Below are 22,853 nucleotides of genomic sequence, written 5' to 3' on the forward strand. Positions count from 1 at the left end.
GCTAATAAATCAAATTATAAACTTGACCTCGACCAAACTCATGTACAAGTGAATAGCCAGGGTTTTAAAGAAACCAGAGTAACAATATAGGAGTGCTTCTTTTTAAATACTCTGTACATATAGGTGTGTAAGAAATATATGCTAAAACACCATATGAGGGAGTGAAACACAAAGCAGCAAAAACATTTTTCAACTTGTTATAAAATGCATTTAGAACAATGTCACTTATGCTGTATTGTCTTCCATTATACTATATGTTAGGATAAGGCTTATGTAAGTTTGGTAGGTGGCAGTGACCAGCTCCAACCAAGCCCTTGCCAAGTTCTTTCCCCAGGTTCTGCCCCCACCACACTCCTACTAAATGTGTGCCCTCACATGGTTGCCCCTTCCTCATCTTCCACCTCCCCTACAACTCCTATCACACCTTGGTGTGTTACCTCCAATCAAAACACTTCCCTCCCACTAGAAGCAACCAGTGTAGAGAGGTGGGGAGTCTAAGGCAATATCATCCTCTTCAAGATTTTTTTCCAAGCAAGTAAAGCAATCACTTTGGACATCCCTTGTCTCACCACCAGGTGCCAAACCAGGTGTCTCACCACCAGGTTTCTCTGTTGCACTGTACTGTGACAGAAAGAGAGATGTTGGCAAGTGGCTTATAGGTGCACAGACTGTGTGTGCAAAATGCTTGGAATCTGGAACACGGGTAGCTTTTAACAGCTGCAAGTGCATCTCTGCTTAGCCCTAACTTGATAACAACAACTACGGAGGAACTCCGTCTGAAAGATTCCCATGAGTACCACACTATGAGAGGTAAAACAGCAGATGCATTTTTTTGTTTATCCAACAAGAAAATTTTTATGTTATTAACTTGGGAGGTGGGGGAACACATATGGTTTGGAAGCCACTGCCTAAAGCCTCCCAGACGGTCACCCCTTCAGCAGCAAACTTGTGACGGTGAACTTGACACACACGATAGTGGAGCTCTGAAACAAGCAGAGGAGGTGATCTGGCATCCATGCTGGTCAAAAGCCATTTCTGCTTTCACAAGGAGGATTTAGAGCAAGATGGGCTCCAGTTTGGGCTGCCCCCCCATTTCTGCTGGTGCGAACTACCAGTTTCCTCACAGTTTAGTGTGAAGCAGTCGAGGCTGCCTTTCAAGGTTTGCCTAGACAGGGCAGGCTCACCCAATGCCTTGCAGAGTTCTGGGTGTTTAATACCAATTGTTTTCAACCTCTGCAGTAGCTCTGCTGATGTCATCTGTCGCACAAGGAAGAGGCCCACAGAGTAGCTCTGAAAAGAGATATAATAACAGAAAGTGAGTGAGACCGCAGGACTCCTCTTAAAGTCAGGAACTTTAAAATAAATCTTAGATTCAGATATCCCCATAGTCCTTTGTGAAGTGCGTGCACAACACAGTGTATTTCTGTTTTGATTCTGACATTTATCCTAAGTCAAGGGATCACAGGAAGTAGCAGGAGTCTACTAAACAGAACCACGTCCTTCAGAGGATTCATTACAGAAGCAGGGGCAAATGAGGGAGAAAGCAGAAGCAACTATAACAAGAATATTTATAATACCACTTTCAACAAAAATGATTCTCAAAACAGTTTAACACAGAAGAAATAAGATGGTTCCTTATCCCAAAAGGAGCTCACAATCTACAAAGATACATAAGGGAAATGATGGATCTCAATACAGAACAGCACTCTGAAAAGTTACCGCAGGTGTCCTAAAAAGAGACAGTGGGAATTCCTCCTTAGGGGAAAGAGTGCTTGTGTGGTACCACCAATATCCGTCACACACACTACCCATCAGACTAATGTGGGGGGGGGGGAAGAGAATGCCTCTTCCAAGATGCTGCCTGTCACCCGCAGATTATGTATAGAAGTTGGTTCATAATTTATGCTTTCCTGAGGAAGAATCAGCATGGCTTTTGTAAGGGCAAGTCTGACCTTCTTTGGTCAACAGGCATGTGGATGTAGTTAAACCCATTGATATTACGTATCTGAACTTTCAGAAGATGTTTGACACAGTAGCTTATCAAAGGCTCCTGAGAAAACTCAAAAGTCAGGGAATAAGAGGGCAGGTCCTCTTATGGATTAGGAACAAGAAAAGAGTGGATATAAATGGCTATTTCACAATGGGAGATGGGGGAAAGTGGCATGACTTGGGGCCAGTGCTTTCAATTTGTTCATAAATTGCCTGGAAGTAGGGATAAGCAGCAAGGTGGCCAAGTTTGTGGATGATACCAAACTTCTTCAGACTGTGAAGAGCTCCAGAAGGATCTCTCCAAACTGGAGGAAAAGGAGGCAATATGGAAGATGTGCTTCAATGTAGCAAAGTGTAAACTAATACACATTGACGAAACAAGTCAAAATTTCACATATATGCTGATGTGTTCTGAGCTGTCTGTGACAGATCAGGAAAGAGATCTTGGGGAGCTGGTGGAAACCTAAATGAAGGTGTTGACCCAGTACACAGCGGCTGTGAAGAAGGCCAATTCCATGCATGGGTATATTAAAAAGGGGATTAAGAATGAATATTATTATGCCATTGTACAAATAGATGGTAAGGCAACATCTCAAGTATTGTGTCCACTTGTGGTTGCCACAAAAGGATACAGTGAACCGAGAACAGGTGCAGAAGACAGCGACCAAAATTATTAGCAGGCTGGGGAAAGGCTACAAGGTTTAAGTCGCTTCAGTCTAGAAAGAGGGTGCATGAGGGGGGACATGACTGAGACATATAAAATTATGCCTCGGAGGAATAGAGTGGATAGAGGGAAGCTCTTTTCCCTCTTACACAATACCAGAACCAAAGGACATCCTCAAAGACTCAGAACAGACAAGAGGAAATATTCCTTCACCCAGCTTACATTTAATCTGTGGAATTCCTTGGTACAGGCTGTGGTGATGGCACTTGGCCTAAACACTTTTAAAAGGGAATTGGGAAGGTTCATGGAGGAAATGTTCATCACAGGTTACTAGTCATGATGCCTGTATGCTATATCTGAATGTCAGATGCAAGGGAGTGGTTACAGGATACAGCAGTGTTTGCCAAACTGTGCATCATGACACCTTTGGGCATCACAAGGCACACTCTGTGTATGCCTACTGCCTCTGCAGGACTCAGAAGCAAAAAAATGCAACTTCTGGTTTCACCAAAAAAACCCAGAAGTGTTGTTTTTATGCCTTTAAAAAGTGTTATGAGGGCTGGGGACTCCTCAGCTGCAGTCCCCTCGCGTCTGGTGGCTCCAGATCAGCTGGCCCTGCAGGTTCAGGGACCTGTGGGCAATGAAGGCCAACCTGTAAAAGGCAGTCAGAAGTCTTCTGAAGCGCAGGAAGCAACACATGACCTCCCCCCACTTCAGAAGGCTAGGAAGTGACTGTTGATGGTATCAATGCCAATCACTTCCAGGAGCCACATGCTGCCTGAGCAGCACTTCCCAAAGATTTGGGAACCACTGGGATACAGGTATCTTGTTGTCATCATATGTGCTCCCAGAGATATCTGATGGGCCACTGTGAGATATAGAAAGATGGGCTAGATGGGCCCTTAGCCTCATCCAGCAGGGCTTTTCTTAAGCCCACTATCCAAAACTGGTGGCACTTTTTCCACTGTGCTTCTTATACTATACTTCTATATTTCTCATAGTACTATATTTCTCATAGTTTTCTCATTCCTTTTGCTACATAGTTTTGTGAACTTTGTCAAAAAATGGAAGAATATTTTTTCAAAAAGATCCAGCTCTTGGATTCTGTCTCTGCTTTGCACAAATGCAGACAAGAGGCTAAGTCTGGGGAAAGGCTGCGCAGAGACTCCAATAGAGTTTTACAGCACAAAGAAAGATGCAGTTAGCAGAACTGATACAAAGCTGAGATCCATGTCCCCAGTTTAAAAAAACAAAAAAAAAGAGTGTCACTGGGGTACTCCACACAGTTCATCACACAGGACTGAATGGCTGCTGTTTTGGAAGTAGTCAAGCACTGAATGTGATGATGGTGTTGCAAGTCATAGGAAAATACCAACCTGCCCCACCCATGATACTTGATGACCCAGTTTTTGGGGCAGGGAGGGGGGATACAATGGTATGCTTCAAACATACAGGTCTTTCCCCAGCAGTCATGATGACAGACACTTGTTAAGTATGTATGTATAAGTGGGTATCTAATGGAATTGCAGTCTAGGGTAGAGTTATTCGACCTGCTCTGAAAGTCAGGCATGGGTTTACCCCCCTCATGGCGTGTCCTTTTACTTCTTCCCATAGGAGTGAAGAAGTGTCATTCAGTCCTGTGAGGAGGGGGAAGGAAAGCATTGCACATGTAGGGACACTGCCTACCCACTATCTTGATAGGGACAGGCAAACTTACAAAGACAAATCCTCCCTCCTCCAGTAATGGAAGATATATTTTGAAAATATATTATCAAGTAAATTCGGGAATTCCTTCCACAGGTAACACTCGTTTTTCAGTGTATGTACCGCTCTAGGAACATGTACATATTGGAAGCTGTTCGTGAGCAAAGAACCAAGGATGATAAAGCTTACAGATGCACCTTCCTCAAGGAAAGAATATGGGCTTTTCTGTTGCAAACAGTGTTTTAGGCAAGACTTCGACTATTTTTAACCTCTCTTCCCCAGGCATACTTATGCAACTTGCTTTTCTTTTCAAGCCAAACTGCTTGGTTTGAACTGAACATATTGCTCTGGGCAAAGACAGTGGCTTTGTGATTGTCACAAGGGTCAGCCAATCAGCACTCTGAGCAAGGAGTAGCAGCGCAATCGGCTAGCCCTTGGGAAAAATCAGTACTTTGGATAGCTGGGGTACTATATAGTACTTTCCCCTGGGGGCTGGGGACAAGAGTAGGCCCTCAGTTTGGCTGCACTTGTCGTAAGAGGCGACTAAACAGCCACCGGGTAGATGAGACTCGTTAGCCTGGGAAGACAGCTCATCAGAGAAGGAAAACTCTGATCCCAAACCTCCACTGCCTTGTGGCTACATCCAGTTATGGAAAAGGCTTCAGGAGTCAACCTCAAGGCAAAATCCAGAGCCAGAATCCCTGAGGCAGTTCATGGCTGAACATAGTCACAATCTGGCAACTACTGCGAAGCCGCTGGAACCAACCATACTGGCTTCTGCCTTTCCATTGGAACATTTCAGCAACGTGGAGAGGGGGGATTTGCTGCATGGGTAACAGTCTATCCTCCACATCTACCTTACCCAGGTTTTGTGCATTGGAGAGGACACTGTTCCGGAACCACTATTCAGAGTGCGATACCATAGTCTTCCGAGACTGAAGGATGCCAACTGGATAGCTGGCATCTCCTGGAAACAGGAAGAACTGTTGCCCCCGAGCAATACACTTTGAACATTTGTATGTCTCTCCAAAGAAGGGCACATGTAGATCTACAGAAGAGTCACTGCTTCAGCTGTGTATACCTGTACCCAACCAAAGCACATCAGCGTGCAAAGTGAAGTAACATTTAGATGAGAACAAGAGGGAGCTGGGATTGAGAAAACTCAAAATGGGGGGTGCATTCCCTCCCCTCCACGCGTACCTTTCCATAATTGCCCCAAATGACAGTGATACGGTTGGTCGCTGAAGACAGATACATGAGATGAGTGAGGTTGATGGGACGACAAGGCCTCTTGGGCTCCACACCAGGCTTATTGGAGGGGTAATAGCCCTAGAGAGAGACAGAGAAAGAGATGGTCCCTTCTATGGTTTCCAGGCAAGAGTGTTGAGACATCATGTTAAGCCAGCAGTAACTCTTCTTCTGTCTAGTCAGAACAGATCAGCTGCAGCAGTTCCTCCCTCATACTGAAGAGTGAAGTACAAGCCAACAGCATGCCGGTAAATCAGCCTGTCTCCCCTCCCAACCCCCAACTCAGCTTGACTGTCCTAAACATGAATGGAAAGGAGCTACCACATGCCCAAGAATCCCAAACAGGCAGAGGGGGACAAATACCACCTATGCCCATGAATTGAGTTTAAGAGAAGAAATTCAGGTTGACTTACTGGAACAGAACAGTAACTATGATTCACTTTCACAGCGATGTTTGGGGGGTACTGGTCTTCCTGAGGGCAACTAGTATCTGTGTAGCAGATCCTGGAGAAGAAAGCATTTGCCAAAATCAAAATAAGAAAGAGGTACATTCCAGCTATCTTTGCTGAATCTTCTTACCTCCTCCCTACTATTCCCAAACATGCAGACTTTGATTTAACGACCATCAAGTCAAAGTGCCTGAAAGCCACCCATCTATACCTCAGTGTAGTGGCATAGCTAGGGGGAGTACAGCTGTAGCAACTGCACCAGGCAATAGTCTGGCTGTCCGCCCATGCAAATGCCCCCCAAGTCGCTTCTCTTGCAAAAAGCGCAAAAAAAAAAGCACCCTTTGCAAGATGGGCAGTGGCGATCGCAGTATCTGGTTGCTTGCTCAAGCTTGGGGGGGGGGAGTCCAGGGAGGCTTGGAGGATGAGCAGGAGGAGGGCTGGGTGTGGAGGGAGGTGGCAGATTTTTTTATTTTTCAATTAAAAAAAAAACAGCTGGTGTGATGTCACAAAAGGAAGTGATTCATTTCCAGGTATGCCATGGGGGGGGCAACACTTTTACTTTTGCCCTGGGCTCCAGAGTGGCTAGCTACACCACTGCCTCAGTGTTTGGATAATCCTTAGGACACTGAGTCTGTGGGGTAGCTAGCCACCATGGAGCTCTGTGCAAAGATAAAAACAAACTGAGTGCAGCGAGAGGGCTTCCATTATCACAAAGAATGACACTACTGTGAAGTGCAAGCACTTACACAGGAGAACAAAAGAACATGGATGAGGTGGGGGCTCTGCATACAATGTTGTTTGTCCCTGTGGGACTTCTCCCAACTGAGGGAATTGTAAGCATTTGCATTGATGGAAGTAAGCCAAAGGGTATACTCTCAGGGATACAACTGGGGTGGGGGCTAAACCTACTCCCAATGACCCCAGGCATAGAGACACAAGCCTGTTCCTAGCTGCAGAGTTCTAACCTGTTTCCTGTCACATTAGTGGGTAACAAAATGCTGGCAACTGGAATTTCTCTCTCTTACATGCAAAGGTCTGTCAAGTTTGACATGCAGGCAAGGAAAAAATGGAAAATTCTGGCAGGATGTGATGTCAGGGCCTAGCTCTTGTGCAACAGATCCCTGTGGCTCACTCAATGTGTACAGAAACTTCCACCCATTTCCCAGTCAACAGTGTCTTACAAAAAGTTAACCCACATACTGGAATGCATTCTGAACTGCCCTGTTGACATGCAGAATTTGCTATTGGGGTTCAAAATTCACTTATCCCAAACTGTCAGCTCTCCTTTAATTAAAACAAACACACCAAGCCAGCCTCTAACCATTACGGCTGTGAAGACATGCTTGGCAGCATGTAGTTTCTTTGTTTTTTAAAACATTCACCCACCCACCCACCAGAAGGCTCTCTATTACCTTTGGCTTTTCAGATTTCACATGTGGATGGTAGAGGAATGAAAGCACTACAGAGCAGAAGGGTCTCTAGCTAACAGCAAAAGAACTGGCCAAAACTAGAAAAGAGCACCTGTTCTAAAGATCACCTGTCATCACAAGGCAGGGAGTGATTTTCAAGGGAAAAAAGATTGGGGCATTTCCACAGTCTCAGCCATGTCCACATTGATGAACACAATGCTTTGTCATTGTGGCTTCCTATGAAGTGGATCCAGAAATTCAACTGATTCTCAATACAACAGCAAGCTGAAAAACTGGGATCTGTCATACTGAAGGCATTTCACTAGTGCTTAAGAGATCTTCACTGGCTTCCAAGTTTTATCCAGGCTCAGTTTAAAGTGCTCATTTTGACCTATAAAGCACTTAGAAGTCTGAAACCAGGGTGTCTTGAAGGGGCATCTTTGCCCACAAGAATCTACCTGTGCAACCAGTATTGACAGCTGAGCACTATTCTGATCTCTCACCATCAGAAGTTACAGCAGATACTCGCCTATAGTAAGTGAACTTTTTTCCAAGTAATCAAGCTCCAATTATCACTTCGCCTTATCTCCAAGTCAATCAGAGCACAGAGTTTTTCAACTCTGAAAAATTTCCTTTCTTGCTCAAGTCATTAGAAGCAATTCAGAGATTAGTTTCTATAGTAACTTCCAGTAGCTTCAACTGGGAAATTCCAGCCAAAGTTAACCTTTTCTTCTCCTCTGTTCCATTTTGCAAATACTGTTGCAGCCTGGTTCTGTTTTGCAAAGGCTTGCATTTAGCAGAGATCTGTTTTTTTCCAACACCAGGATGGGATCCTCCTTTCCATTTGAAGCAAAGTCCCAGGCTACAATTCAATGCACCATCACCTAAGAGTGATCACCATCACCCATGGAAAGCAGTGGGTCTACTTCTGAGTAAAAAGAGTTGCAAATATATGCAGCTGCATCTCTCTGCTGTGAATTGAACTGCACACTCTCAGTTATGTGTTATGGGTTGTATGTTGTATGTAGAGCTTTCAGCTTCACACACCAGACACCTTAAAGGTGGATTTGATTCATGGTTCTCCTGCAGTGGTTCCCAACCTTTTTCACTTGCATATCCCTTGGTAGCCTATTTCCATAAATTTCCCTTCATATTAGCAAAATGTTTGTAATTAATATTGATTGATTATTACAGTCACACACCAGTCCAAAATAAAATGAACACAATTTTAACATGAGAAGAAAATTAATATCATAAACAATTTAAAATCCAAATTTGAAAGGGCTCTATCACCCATACATCACTACAACTGTATTATCTCTATTATGCCAAATTATGCTAAATATCCAAAGGATTAATAAGTTCTATACAATAATCTGCTAATTAAATTATGCTCTTACATATCGGATCATATCTCACAACTATATCCAAACAATGTCCTTAGTCTGGATAAAATTATCCAAGATCTTTCACCGTGGTTTTCCGAATGCTCATAGCGGCAGCAAAAAATTTTGCAACACAATACACAACAGCCGAGTTAGAATCAGAATGCAGTCAATAAGTATGTTGTTGGCACGTGTGATCTGGGAAGCAGTGCAGCAATGGAGAAATAAGAGCAGCACGAATGTCTCAGTAGAGCGTACACTGCAGCAGAACATGCTCCGTGATTTCGACTTGCTCCAGTCCACATGGGCAGAGCCACTCCAAAAACGGAATCTTTTTATAACACCCCTCCTACACTGCTAAGGGCAGTACACTAATACGGGCCAGTGTAAATGCCCTTCTATGTTTATGCAGCTCCAGCTGGGTAAGGTAAGGGGCTGCAACTGCAATATATCTGAGGTCTTCCTTAATAAAAAATTCTGTGGCATTATTGAGGTTATTTGGTCTTTCTATGTCCACAATACGCTGCTTGATGGTTTTCCTGGCCTGTTCAAAGCCCATGGATAATAAGATTGATGAGGAGAGGCCCAATGTGGCTATTTTCAGCTCAATTAACAAATGTAATTAATAATACAAGCCCTCATCTCTTCTATATGAAAGCCCAGACTTCATGTATTTATCACAGTGTTTTCTCTTTTTATCTGTTTGAAGAACAAAAGACTACCTTTACACTGTTTTGCACCAGAAGTTTGCTGAGAAATTCTGGGTGATTAATCACTTTTCATATTATGTTTTAGCTTTTTTACTGTGCTGGTTTTCAATCACTGGTTCATAGATGAATTGATGACCAAATACTAGCTATTGGTGGGGCTTTCACAGCCAACTAGCTACCTTCCTACCTGCTTTGCTGGCCCTGCAAAGCATTCTGGAGCACGACCTGCCTTTTTCAGCCATTATGCCATTCTGTTTCAAGTACCCCTAAAGTACCCCTAAAGGTCCTGTTAAGTGCCCCTGGGGGTACATGAATCCCAGTTGGGAACCACTGTTCTACTGGTATGTTGTTTACAGTGCACGAATAGTGCTTACACAAAGGTGGTGAAGACCAGAATTTAAAAAGAATTAAAATGTATCTTATGATCTTTTACTATGTTTTTAATAAATTAGAGACTGTACAGTTCTTAGGTAACAATTAGTGGTAAGTTATTTTTCAGGATCTGGCCTCAGGTAAAATCAGTCAAAACTATAGTCAGACACCCCCCCTAAGTTTTTTTTTTAGGGACCCCCCCCCGACTTATCCGAGGGTCATAGGAGATTCCATGATATTTTTTTTGCTCAAAACCTGCCCTTGGTTTATCTGTGAGACTGACTTATAGGCGAGTGTCTGCGGTGAGTGGGGAGCTGCCAGAGACAGGGCCTTTTCTGCTGTGGCACCCACACTTTTTTTTTTTAAAGGGGGGAAGTATATCCCTCCTAAAAAATGTTTGCTTAGCAACCACTTAAGTTGTTTGCTCAAGTTTTTAACTGAATATAATTGGGTTACTTGTGATAAGAAAGGTGTTCTCTTGCCAATTTTAATTTTCTTAATTGCTTTGTATTCTGTTCTTTTATGGTTTTAATCCATTGAAAGCTGCTCTCAAGATTTGTCTAGTTCATAAGCAGGGCATAAGTATTTTAAAGGTAGTGCACAGGAACCAAGCCACTTGGCGATTTATAGGAAGAAGTATTTGTACTCTACCCAAGAGCAGAATTTACCACAGGGTACAGAACTAAACCATGTGAAGAACAATAGTTTCCCCCCCCCTTAATGCCTCCTGCCCCACAAAGTTTCCAGCTCTCAAAGCAGCCACAAACAAAGTAAAGGAAGGAGAAACATGTTACTGAACAGTATTTCCACTGGTCAAGATGACATCTCAATGCCCCTCTAGTACCACCAGAACTCCCACCTACAACCATAGATCGTATGGAGCATAATTATGAAAAATAAGCAGGGATTTCTTTGATATGGAATTTGGTCGATTTTCTTTGAGCATGGAGAACACACAGACCAGCTCTGATGCTGAAAATATGCTTGATATGGGCCCAAAAGGTAGCATAGAGGCTAAAATGCAATCAGACTGCACAAGTCAAGTCACACGTACTCTGGATGCCTCAACTTTGAAAGGAAGGAAGGCTGTTACCTTTTGCAGCATCTAAGCTGGGTATTTGACAGAGCCTGGGACCCAGGCAACTGCTTTGCAGCAAAGTTGCTTCATGTTAATCAAGGATATCTTTAGACATCATCACATTGGTTTTATAATCTCTCTCCACCCATTCAGTCATTGTCTCAGGGGTTTAATTAACACCCTGTCATTCAGGCTTACCTGAGGACAACCTGGACTGCTTTCACACCTGGCTGCAACTCTCTGTCAAATTAAAAAAACACACACACACAGAAAGAAAGAGAGAGAGAGAGAGATTAGGCATCCATTTGACACAGAATGCAAACAAGTATTTATCAAACCTAATCCAACACTGAGCATTGAATTTTTAATTGAGTTAAAGAATCTTACATTTTCTTTGCTTGGTTTCATTTTGCTTACCAGTTGGCCAGATATGCTTGTTCTTCCCATTTTAAAGATCAGAGAGTAATGTCTTGCTGGGAGTTTCCCTTTCCCAAACATAGTTTTTCCATCATTTCAGCACTTCCTCTCACCTTAATTTATTAATCAATTGCAATTAATCAATTATATAAGGTGATGCTTTAACAGCCAAGGGTCTAAACCTCCTTGCAGGACCAAAGAATCTGTTGTGGGCTTCCCACATCCCTGGATTCTGATTCTCAAGACTGGAAAGACCAGCCTACAGGAAAAGCATCACAGCATGAAGGGGACAGCAGTGAGGGACTCTAGGAATTGTCAGGAAACCAAAGGGAGTACCTGGAATTTCTGATCTGCTCCACTTGCCTCGGCGTCAGCGCAAAGACACATGGACTCTCCTGAAGCTTCTCATTGTTCTGTGGGACTGGAAACAGGGAGGCAAAGAGGACATCAGGCAGACAGTATTGAGGTAAGAGGGAAACTGACCTCAACTTCACACAGTTTAAATGAGAAACCCAGGTTCAGTCTGTGCCTTGAATGACCAAAAACTCCTCCAAGGGGAGGCCTCTGGAGGCTTTTCCATTGCCTCAGAGGAAATTTCAACAGGGCCAGTTTAAGACTAAGCAGAATCAAGCAATAAAAAGGCTCAAACCAGTTCAAGCTGCAGATGGCAGTAGAGGTTTGCCAAGTTTTTATTCAAGCTTCCTGAATGTAGAAAGTAGACAGAATCTTTTATCTTGATGCACTATTTTTCTACATGCAAATGAGCTGTTCCCATTACCCAGGGGAGCACTAAAACAAAGAGTGGGGGGGAACTAGCTTCTCCACATGTAGAAAAGACATCAACATTTAAAACAGCATGTTAGAGAAAGAGCCATTTTTCAACACACTAAATCAATGTTTCTCACCCAGTGGTACTTGTAGCACTGGTGGTACTTGAGATGGTATCTGGTAGTACTCACAGGACTCCCAACCCCTGCCGCCTGACAGGAAGACCAGAAATGCAATGTGGCAAGAGGCAGTAGGAGGCTCCGCTCAGCAGGAAAAACTCCAGCGTGCTCTTTTCAAGCACTTGACAAAGCCCTCCTGTCCACCCTAAGCCTCTAACTGGTGTTTATCACTTAGTGTCTGGCCTCCCAATCAGCAAGTCACTGGCGATGATGCCATTGCCAGTTACTTCTGGTGGTACTTGGATCCTGCAAACTGGTATAGTAGGGGCCAGTAGTGGATCGTGCAAATTGGTACAGTAGGGGCCAGAAGGGGCGCTGTGCTAGATGATTCATTCTCCCTCCCTAGGAAAGCACCAAATACATAGCACCCCCACTATCACCTGCTGCTTAAAGTGATACAGTGCAGAAAGGTTTCAGCTGCCTCTTCTGCTGTCATGGTTGCCTCTATCATTAGGCAAACTAACTTGATGTGGTCTGAAAGTACATGATGTAGCGATCTTGCTGAAGCTGAGCAGGTCTGGACCTGGTCAGTGCTTGAAAGGGAGGCTGTTTGTTTAGTTTACTGTCTTGATTGTAGATCAATGGTTCCCAAACTTTAGGAGCCCATGAACCTCCAAGGTAAAAACTAGAATTGTCATGGACCACATGCAATTCCCCCACCCCACCTGCGCACAAAAAAAATTTCTAATAAATAGGGATTTATCATTTGTGGGTTGCTGCTTTTTTTGCTGGCTCTGGGTGGTCCATTCTCTGCCCTCTCTAATGGTCTGTGGGGCAGCACTCCATCAGCAAGACGCTGGAAGTGACTGAGGGGAATCTTTTTTTCCCTGAGATCACGCAGACCACTTTTCAGGATCTTGCAGACCACAGGTGGGGAACCAGTGCTGTAGATCCTCACATGACTTGACCAAACAAAAGAAAGTATCTACACATCTATGGTAAACACCCAAGAGTCTTATGGCATCCTAGATGAAAGCCCATTTATTGTGGCCGAGGTTTTTGTAAGCCAGAGCCTCCTACAACAGGTAACAAACAATTATCCATTATCTTAGTTTTTGGTTGGGTTCACTAAGAACTGAAACAAAGCAGAAGCCAAGGAAAACTGGGCACTGAAAGTAGTCACTGGGACACCAACAGAACCACCACCCTTAACCAAAGGAAGCTTAGATCAGTCAACGTATTTTAGATAAAAAGCAGAAATCTTCTTCCTGGAGAAGATCATAAGAACCCAAGTGTCTTATTCTCTCCACCTAAAGGTCGTTGGCTTGGCATTCACTATAAATATTATGAAGTTATGAACTATTAGGGATTATGAAGTGTCTTCTCACTTGGTGGTTGACCAGCACAACTTCTACAGGTAGAGTAATTCTTAAATGTTTTTATGTTTTCACCCATTTTGTTTTCCCAAGGAGGAAATGTGTTTTTATTCCAAGGGTGCATTTTTATAAATTATAATTACTTTTAAAGTGTACTAGGTATGTGATATGTCAGCAGATACAGCCACAGTTTTTACCAATGCAACCCCCAGTCCAGCCCAACTAGCTTAGTGCCCAAAATGTAGAGATGTTTTATTTTTTTCACTGATTTTAACAAAATAACAAAAACAAAAATAAAAAGTGCAGAAAGCAGTATTATGTATTTCGTTATCACTGAGAAATCACATTTCCGTCTACAGGTGATAGTAACACCAAGCCTTGGAACCTACTGAACTGATTCTTTTTCCTGCCATGCCACGGTTGGCCATATGAGTGGGCAGATGAAATGTCTGTCCTGGGCATCTGGTGCCTGCATTGGCCCCAGTGGTAGAACTGTTCCTGGAAGCAATTGTGGGAGAACAGGAAAAGATGGTAAGAGCCACAGGGCTAGGGAAAGGTGTAGGCAGCAACAGTACACAGCACTGACAGGGTGATGGAAGAGCTTCTCTATGAAGACACATATTTGTTTCAAGACCCATTTGACCCATGTTTCAAAATGGGCTGAGAGGATGAAGTGCAGTGCTCACCTTGCCTGCCTCAGCCTGGTGGCACAATGCAGCTGAAACACCCCAAGGACTATCCACCCTCACTGAGTTGCACCAGGGACAGCACAGATACATATACATTACACACTAAGCCTCGGGTTATGCAACAGCATCATTTGTTCACACAAACCCCTTAACAACCCTGCCATGCTCTAAAACCACAGCAAGGAAACAACACATTGAATCAGAGCAAAAATGAATTTCTCAGAGGACACCTAACACTCTTGATTACTTCTGCAATCAAAACAACAACATTGCCTCAGCCACCTTGATAAAGAACTGTGTTCCGGCAACAGCACCAGCATAAGTCTTCAAAGAGCTTCATGAATCTTGTCACACACTGCAGATGTGGAGTCCACCATACGCTTTATCAGCAACATCTTTTATATTTTATATGGAGCCCAAGAAAGAGTCCTGTGAGACTCAAAAACTAGCCCTGATTTGAAACATCTAGTTACCCCTAATAAAAGTACTCACCATATAAAGCACTACTACTGTAAAATCAAGGATGGCCAAATGGCAGCCTATGACCCACACTGGCCCCAAACAATCTTAACCAGTCTGTGGAGAACTCTAGCAGATTTTGATCACAGTGTGGTAAAAATTTACTCCAAGTTTTAACCTATTTGGTCATTTGGAAAAAATCACCCCAAAAGCTGCAAAGGAGAGAGAGAGAGAGAGATTCTGCATCAGAGGCTGCTTCTCTGAAACAGGTTAGAAAAGTGTTTCTCAAACTGTGGGTCGGGACCCATTAGGTGGGTCACAAGCCAATTTCAGATGGGCCCCCACTCATTTTTGTGTGTTTTATTTTTAATATATTAGACTTGATACTACCATGGTATGTGACTGCATTTGGGGAAATGTTACAGACATGTACTTTTAACAACTACTATGTATATGCTTTTAACAATGATACTCAATAGGGCTTACTCCCAAGTAAGTATGGATAAGATTGCAGTCTTTGGGATGTTTGGAGAATTTTTAAAAAACAGATCAGTAACCTCTTGGGAGGATTAAGAGGGTTCTTTTTATTTTAAATAAATTTTTAAACGTTTATTGCAAACTTTTAATTTACTTGATTGATTTGAATTTTGTCATATGGGGCGTTAAAAATTTTCCCGCTTGATGATGTCACTTCTGGTCATGACATCATTTCCAGGTTAATGACATCACTTCTGGTGGGTCCTGGCAGATTTGCATTCTAAAAAAGTAGATCCCAGTGCTAAGAAGTTTGAGAATTACTGAACTACAAGTTTGATATAGTGCCTAAATATCTGATGATGCCAGAGTCTCAAAATCTGAACTATTTGCCTAGACTGCTCTCAGAGGATCTGTTTCCCAGAATGCTTGCTTGGCTAAGGAGTCTCTTAACTACCCAAAAATCACATCTATCATGCAATACCCAGGTTGACAGACTGCTGTACTCCATCTCTGGTCTCTTCATTCCTTTTTCCTAAGCTCCCCTCCCTAACAAATCATCCTTTTATCTTGCTGGGCTGCTGGGCATTCATTCGGTTCCAGGTCATTTATGAATCAGAAACTGTGTCAACCCCCAAAGTTCTTGTAACCCAGAGTTATGGCCAAGAATCATTCTCTTGCCATAGTGAGTGGTCCATTCTCCCTCGCGTACTGGCAAGTGATGAACTCCAGGTCTCTTCCTGGAGTGTAGAGCTGGGTGTGTGTAATTATCAGTGAATTCATATTCCTCCAAAGCTCAGACACAAAACCTTGCTTCTCCTCAGAAGGAACAAAATCCTGGCAATCATAAGTTCTGGATGGCTACCAAGGCCAGTCAAGTTGCATGGAACCTAGTCACATCACTTATCATCACTGCTCCCCTCCAGACTCTTAAGTTCAGTGCCCATCACACACTCGCACCCACATTTTGCAGATCTTACACACCTCTCCAGTGGACACATTCAATATTTTACCACTTAGCACAGGTCAGGCAACTGGAGGCCGAAGCATCTCTTTCTGGAAGAATGGGAACCAAAGAGAGCTTTGCTTGGGTGAGTGAGGCAAGTGGGAAGCCAGCCCTTTAGCTTTTGCTCAGCTGAACAAAAGGCTACTGGCAAAACATTCATTGCGGATTAGAATCCTCAAGAAGCTGAAGATGGTTGAAGGGGGGCGGGGGAGAGAAACTGCCATGTCACAAGAATAGACATTTCTACTCCAGAGCCCAATCTAGAAGTGAAGTTCCCTTTTCCTACAAATGCCACCTAACACTAGGCCTTTCATGGCACATGTAAGAGATCAGTCCTGCCATTTAGCATGAAGCAGCATTCTCAAGGACAGAACTGAGGATGACCCACTGCTCAGCAAACAGAGCACATGCTTCACATACAGAAGGTCCTGGGTTCAATCTCCAGCACCTCCAGTTAACCCATTTCTGCCCAGCCCACAGGTGTACACATTTGGTCCCTGTTGCACATATGCAACGTTGGGCAGAAATTGTTTAAGTAAGAGCTCAGATGGTTGAGCTGGGAAAGACCCTGACAGAGCTGTTCTCAGCCAGAATGAATACCCCTGGATCAGATGGACTACAGACCCAAATCAGTATACAGGAATTTCACTTTTTGAGTTATACAACCAATGCTTGCCAGATCCAGCTTCACTACCCGTGCGGTTACTGGAGGTAGGCGGTCTGACTCCGTCAGTCCACTTCTCCAGCGGCTACATTGGCTGCCCATTTGTTTCCGGGCCCAATTCAAGGTGCTGGTTTTGACCTTTAAAGCCCTATAGTGCTCTGGGCCAGGGTATCTTAGAGATCGCCTACTTCCGTACAATCCGGCTCGTCCTCTTAGGTCAACAGAGAAGGCCTTTTTACAAGTGCCGCCGCCTAGGGAGGTACGTGGGGCAGCGGCTAGAAATAGGACCTTCCCCTTGACTTAAGAATGGCTCCCTCTCTTGAGACTTTTCAGCAAGGCCTGAAGACCCTTCCGTTTAAGTTTAAACAAGCCTTCTGAGTTCTCTGCCTTTTTAACATCTTTTCAACATCTTTTAATTTTTTACAGGCCTGATTCTTTTATAACTTGCTGCTCTATGCTCTTTTTACCTTTTTACTACTTTTTATCTGACTGTTTTTATGATATGTGTTAATACACTTTTAATAATAATAATAATACAGGTATTTCTATACTGCCTTTCTTGGTCCTCAGATTTCTCCTTAGACTTTATTCAAGGCGGTTTACATAGGCAGGCTATTTAAATCCCCGTAGGGATTTTTACAATTTGAAAGAAGGTTTCTATCTTTCAAGAAACCACAACATTCAGATGTTTCTTTCTTGATCTGGTCACACATTCTGGCCTCCATCCTCCCACGCTCAGAGCAGATGGAATAGCTCGGCTCATCTTGTCAGCTGCTTCAAGGTCGCACGGTGCTGGTGGCCTCGAACTGGCGACCTTCGGATGTTATCTTCAGGCAAATGGAGGCTCAACCCTCTAGACCAGACCTCCTGCCCCTGTTTATCTGTTTTTAAATTATGTTTTTAATCTGTTTTAACCTGTTGTAAGCTGCCTTGAGTCCCTTCGGGGAGAAAGGCGGGGTAAAAATAAAGTTATTATTATTATTATTTACCATTGGATGCCTGAACAGAAGCATTTAGGAAGATGTCTGGTTACCCAAGCATGACTAAAACGTCTGTTCCCCAAAAGTACAAAATCTTCCTAAGGTCAAAGGAGCAGTCACATACACAGCACTATTGATTTAACCACCCCTTCATATCCTGTAATATCTGTGCTGTTCTCCACAAAGGCTGGACTACAGCAACAGCAGATCATATGGTAAAACTAGTCCAGAACACCACCACTTCACACTGCAGGATCAAATGTTTCCTCTGCATGAGAACTTCTTGTATGTAAAAAATCAGCATGTCGTGGCAGGCCACACTGCTTCTCTCCAACACACTAGTTTTCTGTGTACAAGTGGTTCCTTATATTTGGGGGGGGGAGAAGAGCACAACGCCTTTCTTCCACGTAGTCCACTGCGGCACAGTCCAGAAACGGTTTTACCACTTGCAGAGTCATTTGCACAGATGGACAGAGAGAGGAGATAAAACTCAAGAAGCGTTCAGGAGTATGCAGTGTTAGGAAAACCAAGCATTGCTTGACTTGAGTCGAGTCGCCAAATCACTGCCTCCCCATGACTCGACTCGAAAATGTGTCATAACGGGCAATTTCTGAGTCACCAAGTCACCCTTTAGTGACTCTAAAGGACTTGAGCCCCCCCTTTAAAAAGTTGAAAAAGGGGGCTGCTGGTGGGGAGTGTGTGCGTGTGTCAGAGCCCTTTTTGAACACTTCCAAGCTGTCCCCACCCATCTGTAAAATGGCAAGAGGTGTGGAAGTGATGGTGAAAGCCAGGAGAGAAGCAGCAAGAGGGAGGAGGAGGGTCATGAGCAGCAGTTGCGAGGCTTACCAGACAACCCGATCCTTGCAGCTATACTTAGAAGTAGTCCCTCTTTAGCCACTCATTCAATGAGTGTCCTCCTCCCAAGTAAAAACATAACCATGCCGGCAAAGTACGATTGCTCTTCTGCCTCCTCTCTCTCCCTGGGATGAGCCGCTCCCTTTAAAAAGCCAGCCATGGGAAAAACAGGGCTGCTGCTGGGTGTGCATGTGCATGTCTGTCTCGGAGTTCTCTTTACTCGCTCCCCTGCTGCTCCCTCCCATTCGTAACAGGGCAGGAGGGGGTGGGAGGGACTGTGAGAGCTGGGACAGAAGCAGTGAGAGGGTCTCAAGCAGCAGCTGGGAGGCTTACCAGGATGACCCGATCCTTGCAGCTCTACTCAGAAGTAGACTCACTGCAACCATTCATTCAATGAGGGTTGCTCATCCTCCTGTCCTCCCTCAGCCAATGGAAATATGAGAATGCCCCTCCTTTGTCCAATGATCATCTGTTCCTTCCTTCCTATCAGAGACAGGAATAGAGAGCCCAGTCCGCCTCTCCACTCCTGCTTGCATTAACCCTTTCCTGCCTCCCAGCTGGAACTCCCTCCTCCTCAACGTTGGAATGCTTGCCCCATGAGGTTTTCCACACTGCGAAAACAGAGAGCAAGCACCCCCAGACACAGGCAGACTCGAGTCAGCACGCATGGGGATGAGTGCCAAGTCAGGGGGGCCCTGACTCGAGTCTTTTTCAGAGACTTCCACGCATGCGACTCATGAGTTGGCAAGTCAGCAAAAATCATGCATTTTCGCAATTCAAGTCCAAGTCACTAACTCAAGTTCCCAACACTAGGAGTATGGAACCTATCCCTCCCTGGAATGCTTCTATCCACCACCAAGAGGACTCATGGAATGTTCCTCTCTAGCAGAACAGCCAAATTTGGGCCATCTGTACATGCCAACACAGAGCATGATCTCTCCACGTGTGGGTGTTTGGAGAACAGGGGATGTGCCCCTGTGTATAAAAGATGCATGGACTTCACAAAAAGAAGAGATAAAGGTCCAGAATAATCCCCACACCTGTTCAAGTGAACACAGTCCAGAAACCACAACTTTTTACTTCCCTACTCGCTCATTTCCTAATGGGCTCCCTGATCCCAATTTCCCTTCACCTTCCTGCTCCTTCCTTTTGTTCCCCAACCCCATAAACTCCATAACCCCAAGTCTGCACTCCCTACAGATGAGGTCAGTGCTATTTTTACCAGAACTGAAACGGGGGGGGGGGGGAGAGCTTGATTGCTCAAATACCTGTATACAATGCTGGCACTTAAGAAACTTAAGCATGCCCAGTCCTAAATAAGGAAACCACCTTGAGGGGAAAATCCCTCCAGGGCTCCTAGTTAACAGGGCTTGGGTCCAAACTCCTTTCTCAACCCCAAAATACTTTTTGATATTCGCATCATTCTTTCCAAGGAACACAGGAGAGCGTATGGGGGTCATCCTATTCTAGCCTCTCCTACCATCTTGTTAGATACATCAGTTTAAGAGTTGATCATAGGTGCAGTTTCATAGCAGGCTAGGAATTTGTACTCAGGCCTCTCTAGTCTTAACACTCCACACACTAAACCAGTGACGTTCAGACTATGTTCTGTGAGAATACTGGGATTCCTTAGAAGCTTCTCAGTAGGTATTCAAATCAGAAGATCAATATTCAGGTATCCATAAATTCACTTGGTTGACAGAAATGACCTTGTCCGTCTGACAAGAAAGCCTTAGACTCTCTGATTCCCAGACCAGTTGGTCAATGGGTGGGGTGTCCTGGAGTGGGGTAATCGTTTTATTCATAGTGAGGTTTGGATAAGATAAGAAACAGCAGCACTCTCTCTTGCCAATTCTTACTTTCTCCCTATCCCAGCACTAATAAGTACGCCAAGCCAATATTGGTGGGCGCCTGTCCATAATGGTAAACAAGTCCTCTAAAAGCCATCAAAACTTCCTCTGCAATGCACAGCCACAAGCTACTTCCAGATGTAGAACAGCCACTTTCTCCCCTGGGCCTGTACCTTCAACATCAGCCTGGTAGATGAAGCTTGGCCTGTCACTATCATCATGCTAAAAACCTTTTCTCACTAAATTTCTGCACATTTGGTATAAGAAAAGGTTGAGGAAAACTAGTGGCAACTTGCTTTGGGCATGTGCAGGTGAGGCTTAAGGCAGTCTCCCTAGTGCCCAGCAACAACTGAATAACTACCAGCATCCTGCAAGATCAAACAAAAGGACCATTAATTCAGCAATTGGTTTCCTACAATGATGAACTAGATTCCCCTCCCACTGGGAAAAAAGAAAAATCTCAGTTCACTTTCTCCACATTATGTATATATTTTCTAAATCATCTTCTCCCAGTCTCCTCCCTGCTGCCTTCGTGACCTTTAAGTTAAAACATCCCACATGTGTCAACCTTTCCTCATAGGGAAGATGCACCAGCACTTTTATTTTGGTTGCCCTTTACTGCTCTTTTTCAGCTCTACCATCTATCCAGTTCAATATCCTTTTTGAGATGTAGCAACCAGAATTGTACACAGTATTCCATCATAGTTTTGCATAAGGGCAATATGGTACTTTGCAGTATTACTTTCAATCCCTTTTCTACTGATCCCTAGCATGGAGTTGCTGCACATTAGGTCAATATTTTCATTAAGCTATCCAATATGACCCCAGGTTCTCTCTCCTGGTCAGGTACTGCCACTGCAACACTTGAACATGCACCAGAATTCTCAAAAACTTCAGGAGTTACATGGTATATGAACATACGAAGCTGCCATATTGAGCCACTGAGCAATGCAACTCAGTATTTTCTTCCTCTGACTGGCAGCAGCTTTTCAAAGGCTTAGGCTGTAGCTCAGAGGCTACAGGCCTTTCCCATCCATGTAACTTCAACTCATTTGAACTGACTGTGCAAGGGGCTGAACCTGAGATCACGTGCATGCAAACCATGTGCTCTGCCATCTACCTATGTCTCTCTCCTTAGAGCAGGGGTGCTCACACTTTTTTGGCTCGAGAGCTACTTTGAAACCCAGCAAGGCCCGGAGATCTACCAGAGTTTTTTTACAATGTTCGCACCATCATAACATATAACATTTATGTGTACAATGTATGTTGGTGTACCTTGCATAACCGCATGAGACAATATTGCACAACACAACATAATTAACTAAAACATTTTTTGTAATTACTTGAGTTTACTTTGATGACTTGCACTGAAGTGCATCAGCCAAGGATGCATAGTCCGGACAGTAGCTGCTGACAGCTTATGAACTACTCTTGTTGAAAAGTAGTATATAAGGCAGTTTACATAGTGAAATAAATCAATAAAGATAAAAAAAATCGGGCATTGGCAGTTTCCCTGGTTCAGGGCTAAGCAATACACAGTGCCTCCAGTGAATTCTTTTGCTTCATAGTAGTATATTTGCTGGCATTTCAACATAATAGCATTTGCCATAACAGAATTAGACATGCTGGGGTCAACCTTATGCATGTCTACTCAGAAGTAAGTCCCATTAGAGTCAGTGGGGCTTACTCCAGTGTAAATGGATAGAATTGCAACCTCAGAACCCAACCCTATGATGAGGTTACTCAGCAGTAAATCCCATTATAGTCAGTGGGGCTTACTCCTGTGTAAATGTGGACAGAATTGCAACCTCAGAGCCCAACCCTATGGTGTCTACTCAGAAGTAGGTCCCATGCTAGTCAATGGGGATTACTCTCCGGTAGGTGTGGATAGGAGCTTTAGAGCCCAATCTTTTGCATGTCCCCTCAGAAGCAAGCTCCATGCTAGTCAATGGGGCTTACTCCCGGGTAAGTGTGGAGAGGATTGCAGCTTGTGTGCCCAAACCTAAGCCTGTCTCCTCAGAAGTAAGTCCCATGCTAGTCAATGGGGCTTACTCCTGGGTAAGTGAGGAGAGGATCGCAGCCTTGGGCACCTGCATCTCTCAATTGCTGAGAAACTTCCCCAGCCAGAGGCTGCCACCACTCTGCATCAGCGGCACTTCTGACTGGCCCCAAGCAACTGCTCCAGACA

General features: G+C 44.1%; 1 protein-coding gene across 3 annotated transcripts in view; it reads right to left on the bottom strand.

The window, feature by feature from the left end:
* Positions 1 to 22,853, bottom strand: part of PIAS4 (protein inhibitor of activated STAT 4) — a 42,981-nt gene that overhangs the window by 7,379 nt on the left and 12,749 nt on the right. For all 3 annotated transcript variants that reach the window (XM_066635055.1, XM_066635056.1, XM_066635057.1), the window contains exons 3-7: positions 11,762 to 11,846; positions 11,207 to 11,248; positions 6,019 to 6,109; positions 5,558 to 5,686; positions 1,185 to 1,290 (exon numbers count right to left, since the gene is read on the bottom strand). In XM_066635055.1, coding sequence (XP_066491152.1) covers positions 1,185 to 1,290; positions 5,558 to 5,686; positions 6,019 to 6,109; positions 11,207 to 11,248; positions 11,762 to 11,846 — 453 coding nt within the window. The remainder of the gene's footprint in view (positions 1 to 1,184; positions 1,291 to 5,557; positions 5,687 to 6,018; positions 6,110 to 11,206; positions 11,249 to 11,761; positions 11,847 to 22,853) is intronic.

The sequence above is a fragment of the Tiliqua scincoides genome, chromosome 8, assembly GCF_035046505.1.
Source record: "Tiliqua scincoides isolate rTilSci1 chromosome 8, rTilSci1.hap2, whole genome shotgun sequence".
In the NCBI taxonomy this organism is placed as follows: Eukaryota; Metazoa; Chordata; class Lepidosauria; order Squamata; family Scincidae; genus Tiliqua; species Tiliqua scincoides.